At 45.7% G+C, this 17270-nt stretch overlaps 1 protein-coding gene across 3 annotated transcripts in view; it reads left to right on the top strand.

The window, feature by feature from the left end:
- plcb4a (phospholipase C, beta 4a) overlaps positions 1 to 17270 on the top strand; it is a 459248-nt gene that overhangs the window by 286191 nt on the left and 155787 nt on the right. For all 3 annotated transcript variants that reach the window (XM_078556436.1, XM_078556437.1, XM_078556438.1), the window contains 2 exons: positions 9312 to 9522; positions 14425 to 14518. In XM_078556436.1, the coding sequence (XP_078412562.1) occupies positions 9312 to 9522; positions 14425 to 14518 (305 nt within the window). The remainder of the gene's footprint in view (positions 1 to 9311; positions 9523 to 14424; positions 14519 to 17270) is intronic.

The following is a 17270-nucleotide window of genomic DNA, read 5'->3' on the forward strand; positions in this document are numbered from 1 at the left end:
CGAGTTTCTACCCCCACTTTGGGCATAATCAGAAATTCTGCTTGAATTTTACAATAAGTTTTTGAAGTAAAGTTATTTCTCATATTTTCTCGCAAATTCTTTGGCATAAAAGTCCTTGAAGGACCCTTACATTAAACAATATTCATTGGTGTATTTAAGAGTGGAAACCTGGCACAGTTAGGCTGAGAATGGGATTATCGCAAAAGTAAATTAAATTGTTTTTAATGTTGCAGAGATTTTGAAACTAGTGCCAGTGCTCCCCATGCCCTGCCCCACCCCACACCCCCTCCTGCGCCTTTGAACGCTCACCAAGCTCATACTTTTGGTCAGAGGGTTTGTGGCCAGTTTTATGGGTGGGACTGGCTTCCAATAAACCAGGGGTGAAGATCGCAGAAACCAGACCCTGAATTTTACGCTCCCCTGCCTGCCAGGTTTTCAGGCAGGGGGGGTGGGGGCGGAGTGTGAAATTGAAGGAAGGTGGGGGGGAGTGTGAAGTTGACGGAAGGGGTGGGGGGAGTGTGAAATTGAAGGAAGGGGGGAGTGTGAAATTGAAGGAAGGGGTGGGGGGGGGGAGTGTGAAATTGAAGGAAGGGGATCCTTCCCCCCCCGACCACCCAGTGATTTTACAGCGGGGAGGCAAAGACTCGGACAGGGATCCTGCCTTTGCCCAAATTGAAGCCCTTAATGTGACCCATTATTGGCCACTTCAAGGCCGTTTCCTGCCCAGCCTCAATTTTCAGGCTGGGTGGGAGGGTTGACCTTGTGTGGGGGAAGCCCAAAAATCAACTGACTTAGATCTCGCGCGGAACACCTCATCTGAAACCCCGCCCCCCACCACCACTTAAGGCCCAATGGCCTCTGGAGCTCCCTCCAGCCCGGGCCCCTCTCTCTCTCTCTCTCTTTCTCTCTCTCTCTCTGTCTCTCTCTCTCTTTCTCTGCCTCTTTCTCTGCCTCTCTCTCTCTGTCTCTCTCTCTCTGTGTCTCTGTCTCTCTTTCTCTGTCTCTCTGTCTCTCTCTCTCTCTCTCTCTCTCTCGAGACCCCGATCGCCCTCTTCGCGCTTCCCCCTTCCCCCCCCGAGGCCTCCCCTACCCTCCCCGCCCCGGGACCCTTTAAACTTAGCTGGCCCTCTGGTGGCCAGACTCAGTCTCAGGCCTCCCCGTGCAATTCCTCTGGAGGCCATTGCTGCCCCTGTCGCTGCTGGGGGACCGGAGAGCCTCTGGCCAATCTGAGGGGCCAGCAGGTCTCCGGGGAGGGGCTTCCTCGCGAGGAAGGGGCAACGGTCCGGCCTGCGGGTCACTTTAACGCTCGTTCGAGTGTGAAGTGGCTGCCGGGCCCTGGGGGTCGGCGGGGGGTGTGTCCCGTCGGCGGTGGGGGGGTTGTTCCATCGGCGGGGGGTGTGTCCCGTCGGCAGTGGGGGGGGGTGTTCCTTGCCGACCCTTCGGATGGCGGGAAACGACTCCTCACCATCCACAAAACTCAGGCCCCCCCCATTTCCGCCTGGCGGAACCGGCATTTAAAATCCCGCAACCTCTCGCGCTGGTCCGGCCGATTTAGGCTGGATTATGTTACCAAAACGAGTGTCAACTCGAGTCCAATATCTCCGTTTATAAAAAAAATCATCAAAATTCAGCGGCCGTGTTGACTCCCCCACCTATCCTGCGACACATCCGTAATCGTTTCTGACACACTAAGCGCACTAGAAAGTCAGCACTCCTTCGAAGAAAAACGCAACTCCTTCCCCCACCCCCAGCCCGCTTCCCGAAGCCTCTTTACAATAATATTGCCACGTGGTGAAATCTTAAGGCGAGCTGCCACCTAGTGGATACCAAGTTAAATTGTCTGCATAAACCATAACCTTTGTGGCATTTTCTTCCAAGATCTAATCTCTTCCCCTTGCCTGACACCAAAGCTCCTCCATTTTAAAGAGCGCCTGCTTCTACCGCTGCAACATTGCTCACCTCTGCCCTGACCCTCAGCCCATCTGTCTCCGCAACTCTCATCAACGCCTTCGTCGCCTCCAGACTCAACCCTTCCGCTGCTTTCTTGGTTTGCTTCTAATGTCCCGCCCTCTGCAAACTTCGGTTCGGCCTGAGTTCTCCTGCCCAGAATATTCCTCTGCAAATTCCTCTAGCCCTGTAAATCCTACTCGCTGAACTTTCATTTACTCCTATGTCTTGTCCTTTAAATGCCCTCACCCCACTTGGTAGGTCTACTTTTACCTGCTCACAGCCTGGAATTTCCCCACCCCTTTAAACCACTGCACTTCCCCTCTTCGCCTTTTAAACCCCTCCCTCAAACCCTCTTCTTTGACAAAGCTTTTTATCGCTTTTCCTATGTTTAACCTCCTTTGGTTCAGTATCTATTTATCTTATTAGACCCCAAATACATTGTGAAATTTTTGCAATGTTAGAAGGTACTGTATGAATGGAGATTGTGGTTTCTCATTCTTCATCTTTATAGGAATAAGTCGTTTTGGGAGGACGGGTGGGGGGTGAATTTTATGAGGGTGGAGATCCGATTACCCACTTTACCCCCTCCCTCCCCCGACCGAAAAGTCCACTGGCACCACCCCACCCAGAAACCCGGCTGCTCCACAGCAATAATACGCTGGGACCCCCCCTGCCCCCATCTGGGAGGAAGTCCCGCCCTGGAGATCTGCCAGGCAATCCGATTGGCTGGCAGCTCTGTCGTCCCAGCAGCGCCTGGAACATAAAATCGCAGTGGAGGCAGAATGAGGGCCGGAAGTGGCCACTTAAGGGCCTCAATAGGCCCAGAGGCGGGCGGACGGCCTGACGCATTGGGAGACCGGTCGGGGGTGGGTGGGAAGGAAGCAGGCAAGCCAAGCCTTTTATTTTACCCGTCCCCTAGCCCCATTTCCCCCCCCCCCCCCCCACCCCCCCGCCTTCAAATATGCCAGTGGGAGACCATAAAATTCACCCCATGATGTTCTTTGCATGACCTCAGTGTTTCCCATGATTCAGCCTTCGTTGTGCGAGGGACTAAGACCTCACACTGTATATTTTTATAAAATATATATAGATATGCTCATCGCTATTTCTAAAATTTTAAAAACTGGACGAAGACCTTTAAAATGGCTGAAACAGTGGCTGTCTGTGACCCCGGAACAAAAGAAGCTACTTGGCAGTTTTAGGGAAACCCACACCTCGTTATCTCTGAGGAGCCACTAACAACCCCCTGTGGACTACATAGCCTAACTTCAAAAAGAGCTATACGAAGACCATCTGCATTTAATAACCCAGGCTGGCCAGAAGGAGATCGATTGTCTGCTAAGACAAAGGCCCCGCAATCTTCCTTTCAGTTCTTAACAGCTGAGACATTTAACAGACATTGGAACCCAGACAATGGATACACATCCTTTGTCAAAGATGGTGGAGAGGTGTGAGTCATGTGACATGGGCCTCTGGCATGCAGACCAAGTAATGTTGCCTTGCTGAACTGAAAATCTCAGCCTGCTGTTTAACATCTGACTCGCAGGGCACACCGAAGGAGCTGTGATCCAGGTTAGACATGGGGCCCAGTCTACCTTGCTTCTGCTGGAAGTCCGAACCATCGCCTACAAGACTGATTCATCTCTGTGTGCCTAACTCATCATGTGAAGTCAACACCATCGGAATAGTGAATTATCCAGCATCGGTTTTCAGGACACCAACCTCCATGAAGGAATATCTCATTGGACTTTGATTCTGGAACCCACGTAAAACGATGTTTATTTTCTTTGTTCTGTAAAAACCTTCCGTATCCCTCTCTTTATTGTCTGAGTGTGGAGGTGCTGTTGTGACTCTCCTTTCACGTTTTGAGTGTGCACAAATAAACTAACCTTTTGAGTTCATTCTATCTCGAGTTTGCTGTGGGGTTATTAATAGGAAATTGGATCACACAAAATGCACTACTGCTTATAAAGAGGGGGAAAAAAATCGAAACCCCTTTCTGTTTACGGACAGTGGCGAGAGGAGAAATTAGCGCTGTTTAAATTAACCCCTCCTCCTGCCTGTAGCGATTGAAATATTAGGAAACAGAGAGGCATCAGCATATAATCATTCTGAGACAGGGGTTGCATTGTGTTGTGCTGTGGGGTGGTGGTTGGATGACTGGTGTGGATCACATTGGTGCCAACAGCATGGGGTTCGATTTCCCCGGGTGGAATTTCACGGCCCTGTCACAGTTGGTGGGGTGGGGGGTGGGGTAGGTGGGGGTGGGGAGGGGGGGAATGTAAAGTGCAGCAAGGCGTTCAAAAGTCCATTGATTTCGGCAGGATCAGAAAATTCTGCTGGAAGGAGGGGGCATAAAATTCAACCCCCTCCCCACCCCACGCCGTTCCGGCTGGGGTGGATTCGGGATCTGTCTCCTTACCCTAACCGTGGTGGAGGTGCAACCCCGTTGGCTGGGTCTTGTGAGCTGAATCGATGACAGCCACATCCCCCAAAGCCGCGCTCCATGGCGAGCTCACTACTGGCACGATGTAAGAACGCCGTCACCGTCAAGGTGAGCGGGGTCGGAGTCGATGAACAGGAAGTCCTCGCTGCTGACTGGAACGCCTGGAGACAGGAAAGGTGTGGGAAAAGTCAGGAGAAAAGAAATGACCAGATGGCAGAAGGGAGACCTGCTGAAAGGAAAACAATACCAGTCGACATCGGGCCAGCTACAGAAGGGAGTGCCGCTCATGAATCAGGCTCCACAGCCACAACAGGCGACGTTCAATAGAGAAATGACATAAACCCTGGACGGAGTCCGTTGCCTCTCAAGATGGACGGGTGCCATCATTGTGACAACTATTCCTATCGGGATATAAAACAATACAAGCAGATTATATATTGGAGAGCCTTTGTCTACCTTTTCCCTCATCTTTTTTTCTCTGGGAAGTGGGTACGACAGTGAGTCTTGCCAAATGTTTGAGAATCTAACAACAGCACAATGTGGCATGCAGTTTGCTATAAATGGATAAAAATATCGGAATTGCGGCCCGTACAATATAAAAGTTAGCACCGGCACAAGTGGAATATGAGGAATCACAATAGCCATCTATATTTCTCTGTAAGACAGAGGTTGAGCTCAGAAGGCTGAGTAGGAGGGGGTGACTGAAAAAGACTAGCCTTTCGGGGATATTTAAAGATGACAAATTATATTTATATAGCACCTTTAACATGATGAAATGTCCCAAGACGCTCCACAGGAACATTATGAAACAAAATATGACACCGAGCTACATCAAGAGATATTAGGCCAGGTGACCAAAAGCATGGTCAAAGTGGTAGATTTTAAGGAATGTCTTAAAGGAGGTAAGGGAGGTGGGAAGGTGTAGGGAGGGGGAGAGTATTACAGAGAATCAGGCCGAGGCAACTGAAGGCACAGCCATCAATGGTGGATCAATTAAAATCAGGGTATCTCGGAGGGTGGTGGGGCTGCAGGAGATTACAGGGGCAGGGAGGGACCAGGCCACCGAGTGATTCGAAAAGAAGGACGAGAGGTTTAAAATCAAGCCATTGCCTGGCCAGGGACCGATGTAGGCCAGCGAGCACAGGGGTGACAGGGGGATGGGAGTTGCCACAAGTTAAGACAATGGGCAGCAGAGTCTTGGATGACCTCAACTTTACACAGAGGGATGGAGAGGGAAGGGGGAGGTTTAGGGAGAGAGTTTGAAAGAGTAGGACTGAGGTGGCTGGAAGTTCTGCTACCAGTGGTGGGTGTCAGAATGGACAAAAGGACAGGGTCAGAGGAATTAAATGTTTGGGAGAAAATACAGGATTGAAGGAGTTCGCAGACATGGAATGGGATAAGGTACGGCGAGAATTTACGATCAAGGGCAAGGATTTAAAATGTAATGCTCTGGTGGACCACGAGCCTGATTAAGTCAACACGTAGAAGGATGATGTGTGAGCAGGGAATAATGTGGCACAGGATACACTTGGCAGCATTTTGGACAATTGGTTCTGCGCCCAGTCGGGCAGGATGTGGGGCTGGAGGGGATGGGGTTGACGGCTGGTGGATTTTAACCGAGTTTCTGTTTTGAGCTGGGGGCGGGGGGGTGTCTATGGGGGTAGGAGCACTTGGTCAGGGTCGAAACCACTTGACATCATCAGCTTGGAACCCAGTCCGTTATAACTACTAGGCTTCATTTGTATCCTGCCAGGTGGCAGGCAGGTGGGTGGCTTCAGCCAGGCCAAAGTCAAGTATCCCGAAGGCTGTCATCCAATACAAAAGTTAGCCACAGGAGTAAGATCAGACCGTTTCGCGAGTGGGAAGGGAGAAACCCCAATCTGCTGAGGCCCAGGCTTTACTCGAGGGGCACATTCCAGCTCCTCCTAGCCCCACGAAGGAGAGTTTCTTTTAAAAGTTACCTTATGTTACGATCCCTGTGGAGACCTGTTACTTTCCAAAAGCGATTTGAACTCCCAGTTGATGGCTGAGGGAATGACACGAGGAGATTTCACATTTTAAAACTTTTGCTGTAACAAATGATTAAAAGCACTATTATTGACTATCGAAACACTATTTTCTTTTTGGGGGCAACTTATACTTTAAACTGCAGAAAGTGACTCTCCCTTTTTATACCCATCACACTCGCCATGGAATTACAGTCCTTTTAGCAAACAGTCCACAACTGCTCCCAGCTTCCAGTAGGTTCCCATCTCCCCATTTCACCGAGCAGTAACTTCAAGTGACTGTCTCTAGGCACTTTCCTCAGTTTTCAGAGAGTTCCTTAAATCCAGCAGTAAACCCTGTTTTGATGATTCTTTCTCTCTCTCTGGCCATTCCAGAACAAACCTCCTGGAATCTGTAGAAGGCTGCAGGATGGGTCTCTGACTAGAGACCATCTCCCTCCTGCATCCGGTTGTGATAGCCCTCAAAAGCCTCCTCTCGCTGCTGATGCCACAATAGCTGCTGTCTGCTTGTGATATTCATTGACTTATAGGGAAATCTGTAACCTGATCTCAAAATTGCTTCCACTGCCCTCATCTCCATGACATTGTGAAATACCTTAGCCTTATATCTTGTTAAAAATGTTAATTAACAATCCTTGACCTCAACTCCCTTTCATCTTAGAAGTAAATGGACAGTTTACAGCACAACTGTTTACATCCCTATGTCTTCAATGCCTTTCCTGGACTTGGGGAGACACACACTATATTCATTGTAAACTTGGAGATCGTTGTCACTGTCTTCAAGTGTAAATACCTTACATATTCTTCCCAGTAAAACAATCCAAGTTTTCCTTTGATCTCTAACAAACAAACCACCCAGGTTTACTGTCAGGCAGACTTCCAAACAGGTCATATGATCCCCTTCACTTACTCAAATGTAAAGCTACAGTCGCAACATACAGTAAGCGTATTAACCTCATAATTGTAACACTTAGAAGGCCTCCTCTTCCATTTTACCATGAGTGGCTCTGCTCAGTGGGCCATTAAAGTGCCAAAGGAGTCCTATCAGTTTGCATTATTGGACTCCGACCTGGTTCAGGCAAGTGCCGTGGCCACCTAAAAAAAAACAATAGGGACACAGTTGGGTTGACGGCAGTAATTGAGTGGGAGTGGGCAGCAGGTCTTTATGCATCTTTCTTTTAATTGCACATATGCTCTGCTCCTGCTGGACAGGGTGCATTAAAACGCCCCCCAGGGTGGCCATAGAGGGAGTTGAGGACGGCAACTTTAATGTGTTTGCAGTGTGGGATGGAGAGCTCATGGAGATTGGCAAGGACTGAGGTGCTTTACAATCGATCAATTGGTTATGGGCACTGAATTCTGGATGAATTGGATTAGCATCATTTCAAAAAAAACCTTTGTACAGAAGGCAGCGAAGGGAAGAGTCATAAAATAGTTGTAAGCATGTGTGACACTTGAGCCCTAACTCTGTTATAGCTAAACAGTGTGTCCTATTGACAAATGTCACCAAAACCAGTTGCTCTCGTTTCAGTAGTGGCTCTTCCAGTGTGACTAACTTGTAGCGGGTTTGGAATGTGCATTCAGCCGATGCGGTAGAAATTCATTATGGTCTGCTTTCAGGCTTGAACTGGGAAGCCCAAGGCTTGTTAGAAATCTGGCCTTGGGTTTCATTGCAATAATAGGTGCGAACTCCTCCTGAGGCAGTACACTCGGGTAAGTCACAGGGGAGGTGAAATGTCAGGTGGTTGAAAGATAATAGAATTTGTCTGCTTGTGGGGGGGTGGTGGGGGTGGTGGTGGGGGTCTGTGTGACCATGTTCCCTCTAAGCCGTGCAAATGTTCCCGCGCAGGCTGAGCACAAGTTGACTCCCATGCATGCACGGCCTTGCGAGAAAATTTAAAGGACCTGTGCACTTAAATGAATTGGCCGCTCACAACAGAAGACAATTAGAGGGAACAGGGAATGCTTTCCCAACTGTAATTTAAAATGTGGCAGGAAGCGGATAGAGTCCTGGTGCGTGGTTTGTCTCTCCAAGTTCTGCCTTCCCACCACTGGGCCGAATTCAAGAATTTCTGTCTCTTAGCCGCTATTGAAGCCACTATACTGAGGACAGCTGGAAGAACAAATTATTTGCCGTCAGTGCCACTCCCAGGCTCCCAGGAGGAGAGCACAAATCATAAACCCCACAGATTCTACTGTGGGTGGATTACATGGCGCTCAGTGCATCCTGGCATAATTATAATACATTGCATTATACCCGCTGGTCCACCAGTGATCAGCGTGTGCCGATCTTGCCCAATTAAAGATAATCATTGTCACTGCCAGTGGAGTTTTAACCTCTGCTTTTTATATGATGTGGCAAGGAGCAATAGTTTGCATGTTGTGTGCCAACATTATTACTTATGGAGGTACTTAGCAAGCAGTGTTAATCACACTAATATGTAAACAGTGAACTTGAATGGATTCAAATATGTAGTTTTGGGTGAAAGGAGGTGGCCCTGACCCATATTATTTGCAGCTCTCCTTTCCCAGCTGTCCACTCAAAGCATGTTATTGAAAACATACGAATGCATCAAGAGTAACACTTATGTGACAGTGTTTTAAACCTTTATTGCTGTATTACCAACAGGGTGAGTGTTTTTGCATTGTGGTGCATGAGATTGCCGGTTGTGCCGATGAAGTACTGAATGCGGAATTATGCTTTTTGTGTGACATCGTTACCGTTGGTTATTTTTGTTAAGGTGAGAATAAGATTTTCAGTAGAGAGTCTAAGCGTCGCACATTAATCAGTTATGGCTGGTTGCACAGACCTAATTAGAAATGCTGTATTAGCGTACGACATGGCATTGACATAGATTTCTGAATCCGGTGCTCTAATTTGAATTAAAACTATCAATTTTGTTTTGCAGCGACTATGTCGTGTGATGGGTTCTGCCGGTATCTAATGTCAGATGAAAATGCACCAGTCTTCCTTGATCGTTTAGAATTGTACCAGGAAATGGACCACCCTTTGTCCCATTACTTCATCAGTTCCTCTCACAACACGTATCTCACAGGCAGACAGTTTGGAGGCAAATCCTCTGTCGAGATGTACAGACAAGTCCTTTTATCAGGCTGCAGGTTTGTCTTAACATGCGTAGAAAGTATTAAAAGGTTAGCATTTGAAATTAGGAGCAGGAGTAGGCCATTCAGTCCCTCCAGCCTGCTCTGCAGTTCAATATGACCATGGTTGATCTGATTGCGGCCTCAACTCCACATTCCCACCTACCCCTGATAACCTTTGACTCCATTGTTAGTCAAGAATCTGTCTACCGCTGCCTTAAAACTATTCAATGAACCTGCCTGCATCGCTCTCTGGGGAAGAGAATTCCAAAGAACCTCAGTCCTCTGAGAGATTAAAATTTGTCCTCGTCTCCATCTTCAAGGGGAGGCCCCTTTTAAATTGTGTCCCCTAGTCTAGACCTTTCCACATAAGCATTACAACCAATGAAGTACTTTTGAAGCATAGTCACTCTTTTAATTTAGGAGACACGGCAGCCAATATGCACACAGCAGCCCCCCACAAACAGCAATGTGATAACAGCCGGATAACCTGTTTTTGTGATGTTGATTGAGGGATAAATATTGGCCAAAACAGCAGAGATAACTCTCCTGCTCTTCTTTGAAATAGTAGAACAGGATATTTTACATCCACCTGAGAGGGCAGGCAGGGCCTCAGTTCAACACCTCATCTAAGAGTTGGCACCTCGGACACTGCAGCACTCCCTCAGTACTGCACTGAAGTGTCAGCCTGGAATTTTGTGCTCAAGTCCTGGAGTCGGCCTGCAGAACCAGAACCTCATGAATCAGAGGTGACAGTGCTACCCACTGAGCCTCAGCTGACACACCTGTTAAGGTAGCTCTGTATTAGTTCTTAAGAGGTAAGTGAAGGAAGACATAATGCAGCCTCCATCTGTAATTCCTGATTCACCCGGCTTAGCTTGCCGCACTGCACTGTTGACCAAAGTGTTTGGGGGATAAGCTACAACATCGGCCTTGTTTATACACATCCCTGCCATTTCTGCTGGGAAGTGAGGCTAGAAATTGGGCCTATCCTCCTATCTCATCAAAATGATATTGTCTAGCTTGCCAGCCTCTCTTTCCCCCAGCCCCTTACAGCATCCCTCCCCAGAAAGCCCTGCAAATCCTGGGGCAATGTTAAAAAAAACAATTCAGTTCCCAGAACACAATGGCCAGAAAGGTCAGCCCTCATAGGTCCATCTGGCCTATCGTATGCCTGTTCCAGGGGTTGCATGTGTTCCTCTTCCAATTTGAAGGGTTCTGCGCTTAGTTCTCTGTTCCCTCCCTTGGGAAGCTCTTTTCCAAAAATTGACCACTCTTTGTAATGTTTCCTATATTCCCCTCCCCCCTCAGATTATACTCGTGTTTCCCGATTCTGCTCTCTCATATGAACTCAATAGGTTCTGACTGAACCTTTAGACACAAAGCTGTATTCATTTGAAATCTTCAGTCATATCTCCCCTCGGTCTCCTCGTCTCCGGCGAGAACTGTCGCAGTGCATGCTCTGAGCCATTTCCCATGGGTCTCATTCTCTCGTCCCCTTATCATTTTGACTCATATAGCTCAACCAAACAACCGAAGAATCTATTGCTGAAGATAGTCGTAATTTTGCTCTGCATCAACTTAAAATCAAGAAAACCTATTCACTTTTATATGAAGTATATCACGCTTAATTCTGCTTCACTTTAGTTCTCGCCACGTTGCACTGTGCTATTTTCATTTAATACGCTTCAATATTTACTACATCTAAAAGCCTTTTTGACAATTTTTTAGTTAATTTTTACAATTTCTAAACTGTTCATGCCACCACATCGTGAAGGTTCACTAGATTGGTCCCTGGGATGAGGGGGTTGTCTTCTGATGAGAGGCTGAGTAAATTAAACTTATATTCTCTGGAGTTTGGAAGAATGAGAAGCGACCTCATTGAAACCTACAAAATTCTGAAAGGGTTTGACAGGGTGGACACTGAGAGATTGTTTCCGCTGGTCGGGGAGTCTAAAACACGGGGGCACAGTCTCAGGATAAGGGGCCAATCAGTTGGGACTGAGATGAGGAAGAATTTCTTCACTCAAAGGGTTGTGAATCTTTGGAATTCTCTACCCCGAAGGGTTGTGGATGCTCCATCCTTGAATACATTGTAGGTCTGGATAGAGAAACCTTTCGTCTCTCAGGGAATTAAGGGATATGGGAAACAGGTGGGAAAATGGAGTTGAAGCCCAAGATCAGCCATGGTCATGTTGAATGGTGGAGTAGACTCAATAGGTCGTGTGGTCTACTCCTCCTATTTCTTATAGCAATCACCAGATAGTCAGATAATGCAATTCCACTGCTTTATTTTGATGTCAGCCTTGACTGTGATGGTGCCACACATGATGATGATATGTTCTGGAGATGGGTCACAAACTTGGGTAACCCAAGCCTGCAGCCCAACCATTTGGTCGGGGTTATCTGCACCAAATCCGAAGTATTGCTGCTGCACCATCTTCACAGTGCAGTTTTGTTGACCCTCTAAGGGATTTTGATTCCTCAGAGACTGGGCCGTAGAGTTAAGGCACTTCTGTTAATTGCCTTCAACAGATGCTCAAAAGCTGCTAAATCATCTTGCGTACCGGTCTCAATAGCTGAACGGATGACAGCCTGAAAAATATTGCCCTTGAAAGAACAACAGCTGTCGTGCATTGCAAATTAGGTGTTCACAGAGCACCTGGGGAAATGTAGCACAACTAAAGGACAAAGACTTTTGGTGCATTTGGCAGGGAATCTGCATCAGCGAGAGATTCAAGGATCAAACCTATAATATGAAGGATAAGGATTATGATTACACTAATGGATAATATCTTTGGTTCGCTGCTTGGTGTCAGTCAGATCAATTATAGATACATATTTATAATGTGTATAGTATATTTTGGGATATAATCATTATTAAAGTTTGTGTTCATGGTTAATACAAATATAAATTTAGTGCACTTTCTGAGGAACTCTCTAAATTAGGTAAATCAGTTTTGAATAACTGTCCCCCAGAGAAAATTGCAATGTGTCTTGAATGTTCAATGTATTTTATTTTTAAAAATTTTTAATAAAACCAAACTGCACTTGCAGTTTTTGGTCACAGAAACATTTATACGATGCCTCAGCTGCGATAGCATAGAGTTGAAATTGCCCTCAGCAATACGTGTAATGAGCGCATCTCTCAAATTCTGCTCTGATCCATTGCGACACATTTGTTAGCCCATTTTAAGTTGAAGTTGTTCAATTTGAAGCAAGCTTTATAACAGATCCTAATTGAGTGGTTGTGAAGTGAACAATGTTTACTGTGGCAAGCTTAAGGAAGCCAGGAAGATAAATGAATGAAAATCTTAGTTACCAAATGTATATCTGGATTTATTAATTAAACGCTTCAATTTATTATTAAGCATATTTTTGCATTCAGATGCAAGCTGTGCATTAATAATTAGCACTTTTTAAAAACCACATTCAGTAAATATTATAATTTTGATTTATAAATATTTTTACAATCTGGTTAGGGACCAATTACTTTTTGTTTAAAGTAGACAAAGTTTGTTTAAAGTAGACAAAGTTTGTTTAAAGTAGACAAAGTTTGAAATTCCAGTTACCCGCTAAGAGAACAAAGCCACAAGATTCCATGGTTTTAAACAAACAAAATAAACTTGACTATACAAAGTCAGCAAAGTAAAACAATTTACAATGTCTATCTTACACTTGAACATTCAGAATTAACAGGCAAACACACCACACTGCACATTAAATGGCAGGTGCAACCAAGACAGATCTCACAGCTTTCTCAGCAACCCATCCAGACGTCAGTGACAACTGAGAGTCACAAAATCTTATTAAAATACTGTCTCCCTCACGGGATTTCAACTCTTCAATTTCGAAGATTTAGCCTCTGAATTCCCTCAAAAGCTGCTCTGGCTCAGATTGCCTCAATGATTGGTGGTTCAGTCTCTTCTCCTGAGATTGTATTCCGGGGGATTCACAAAGCTACACTTCCACCTCTAATTACTAGTGCAGCTCCAATTCCTTCTCAGACCACTAGATTCATTAAGCTGGCATAGCCCCAGACTTTCTCAAAACTCCAGTCTCCCAATTGCACCGAGCTATAAATGGTTCCCAGGGCTCCTCTGAACCCTAACTGCCTGGCACAGAAGCAGTGACCTTCCACCACCACCTCAGCTCCCCACTGCCTGGCACAGAATCAGTGACCTTCCACCACCACCTCAGCTCCCCAGGGCGTGTCTGAGCCCTAACTGCTTGGAGCTTGCTAACAGCTTCCAGGGCTTCTCCGTGAGCTGCAAACCACACGAGGTCCAAACTGCATCTAACAGCTGCACCAAACACACAGATAAATTGAAACCAGGGATCCTTCTTAAGCTCCACCAATCTCCATGAAGACGTAGCCTTTCAGGGTTCACAATGTTTTAAACTAATTTAGCTCTTAGTCCCAAAACAGAACATCTCTCTGGAACGTACTTCTTTGCAAGCAGTGTAGACATCATATCTCCAGTTCTCCAGCGAAGTAAGCCCGCCAGCTATTTTATGGCCCCATCTCTTCTATTCTGACGCCATTAAAAAAACACGGGTAACCCTCTGAACTGCCATTTCTTATTGGTGTTCTGGCAGTCTCTAAAGCCCAGCATTCTAATTATGTTAACTTTACAACAATAATCTTCCCAGAACTAAACATTACCTCTAAAATATTAACATGAGCCATGAACTAGATACTTAGAACCATGAACTAGATGTTTGTCACAATATGCAGAAGAAAAGTAAGACCCAAATTCACAGTCAGTTCTGCAGTGTTTCATGTAGCATTCTGTTCAATACAGAAATACGTTTTATAGTGAGTGAACGTTACATATGTCATGCTATAGCATATAGCAGCTATATATTGCACGTGGAATACTTCACCAGAATTATAACCTCTTTATTTTGTTTTACCAGATGTATTGAATTAGATTGTTGGGATGGAAAAGGAGAAGACCAGGAGCCAATAATAACTCATGGAAAGGCCATGTGCACAGATATTCTTTTTAAGGTAAAGTTGTTGCTTGTAATAATCTTAACTGAACAATATTTTTATTTTTTTTAAATTTTCTATAATTTTGACTTAGGGTAGAGCAAGGTCTCCAGTCATGACTTGAGTTCGAATGGGTAACTCTCCAACACAGGAGGAGATGGTGGCGTGGTGGTAATGCCACTGGGCTAATAATACAGTGGCTCAGGCTAATGCTCTGGGGACACTGGTTCAAATCCCGCCCTGGTAGCTTGTGAATTTTAAGTTTGATTAATTAAATCTGGAATCGAAAAGCTAGTCTCAGAAATGGTTACCATGAAACTATCTCTGAAGAAGGGTCATATGGACTCGAATCTTTAACTCTGTTTCTCACTCCACCGATGCTGTCAGACCTGCTGAGTTTTTCCAGCATTTTCTGTTTTTGTACCATGAAACTATCATTGATTGTTCTACAAACCCAACTCTTATGTCCTTTAGGGAAAGAAATCTGCCGTCCTTACCTGGCCTGACCTGTGTGTGATTCCAGATCCACAGTAATGTGGTTGGCTCTTGACCACCCTCTGAAATGGTTTAAGAAGCCACTTAGTTCAAGGGCAATTTAGGGAGGGGCAACAAATGCTGGCCATGCCAGTGATGCCCACATCCGATGAAAAGAATATCACACACTTGGCAGCAAGTCTTGCACACTGGGATCCCAACATTAGAAAATTAACCCCCTCCTTTTTCCGTACATTTGTTGAAAAACTTAACGATCTGCTCTATATTGTGAGGCGTGGGTTTAAATCCTACGTAGAGTTTTGAGCATATAATCCAGGTTGACGCTCGAGTGCCGTTCTGAGAGATTGCTGTACTGCTTTTTGGTCTAGAGGAGATCCCAATCTGCCTTCTCAGGTGGATGTAAAAGATTCCATGGCTCTATTTGAAGAGGAGTAGGAGGGTTCTCCCGCATCCTGCCCAGCATTTATTCCCTCAGCCAGTACTTAGCATAGATGATCTGATCATTTATTTTGTTGTTGTTTGTGGGACCTTGCAGCATTAAAATTAGCTGTTGTGTTTTTTTTATGTTGCAACAATGGTTATAATTCAAAAATACTTAATCGTTGCTGATCACTTTTGTGACATCCTGAGATCATGCAATAAGCCTTTCTTAAAGAAAGTTATCATCAATCACAAACGTAACATTAAAATTTAACTCAAAAATGAACGACCTGTATGGAAATAAAATGCACTATTTTTGGTGAAATATAACACTTTATATAATTAATGGCTGGACATAACAAACATACGACTTCATCACTGGGATGTTTTATGTTGGGATTCCCATTTAAACATGAATCAAAGTGTCTCAGCAACTGTTAGAAATAATTACATGATATTATGGTTTGCCCATCTGTCAAAGTGTAATTTCTCACATTAATAATGCGTAAATTCAATTGCTTAGATTTGTGCTTACAGAAAACAACTTGACTTTTATGATATAGTATTGTATTCCAACTATGCAGATTACTTGATGTTAATTGAATTAAGGACAACACGTAGTATCATCAACTGAAACAAAAAGGAATGCTTGGTAACTTTGAGCAGTTAATTTTTTTATCATTTGTGGAATGTGGGTCTCTCTGGAGCATTTATTGCCCATCTCTCCTTGTGTTTGAGGAGGTGATGGTGAGCTGCCTTCTTTAAACTACTACAGTCCATCTGGTGTCGGTGCTGTTAGAGAGGGAGGGGAAGCTGGTGGCGTAGTGGTAATGCTACTGGATTAGTAATCCAGAGGCCCAGGCTAATACTCTGAACATGGGTTTAAATCCCACCATGGCAACCGGTGGAATTCAAATTCAATTATTAAAATCTGGAATTAAAACTAGTCTTGGTAACAGTGGCCATAAAAAAACGATCTGGTTGACGAACGCCCTTTAGATTAAATCCCTTTAGGGAAGGACGTCTGCCATCTTACCTGATCTGGCAGAGATGTGACTGCAGACTGTGGTTGACTCCTAGATGCCCTCAGAAATGGCCTAGCGAGCCACTCAGTTTTATCAAACCGCTGCAAAGTCTAAAGGGAATGAAACTGGATGGAGCAGCCCAGCTACCAGGAACTGCAAACTCAGCCCTGTCGATCCTGCAAAGCCCTCTTTACTCACTCCTGGGGGCTAGTGCCAAAATTGGGAGAGCTGTCCCACAGACTAGTCAAGCAACAGCCTGACATAGTCATCCATACCTGGCAGACAATGTCCCAGACGCCACCATCGCCATCCTTGAGTATGTCCTGTCCCACCAGCAGGACAGACCCACCTGAGGTGACGGCATGGTGGTGTACAGTTGGGAGGGAGTTGCCATGGGAGTTCTCAACATTGGCTTTGGACCCCATCAGGTCAAACATGGACAAGGAACCCTCTTGCTGATTACCACCTGCCACCCCATCCTCCCCCCTCAGCTGATGAATCAGTACTCCTGCATGTCGAACAACAATTTGAAGAAGCAATGACGGTGACAAGGGCACAGAGTGTACTCTGAGTGGGGGACTCCAATGTCCACTGCTGAGAGTAGCTCAGTAGAACCATCACTGCGTAAGGACATAGCTGCTAGACTGCCTGTGGCAGGTGGTGTGGGAACCAACAAGAGAGAAAAACCTATTTTACCTTGTCCTCACCAATCTATCTGTCACAGATGCATCTGCCCATGACAGTATTGGAAGGAGTGATCACCGCACAGTCCTTTTGGAGATGAAGTCCCACCTTCAGATTGAGGATACCCTCCATCGTGCTATGTGGCA

Source organism: Cetorhinus maximus, chromosome 14 (assembly GCF_964194155.1).
Source record: "Cetorhinus maximus chromosome 14, sCetMax3.hap1.1, whole genome shotgun sequence".
NCBI lineage: Eukaryota > Metazoa > Chordata > Chondrichthyes > Lamniformes > Cetorhinidae > Cetorhinus > Cetorhinus maximus.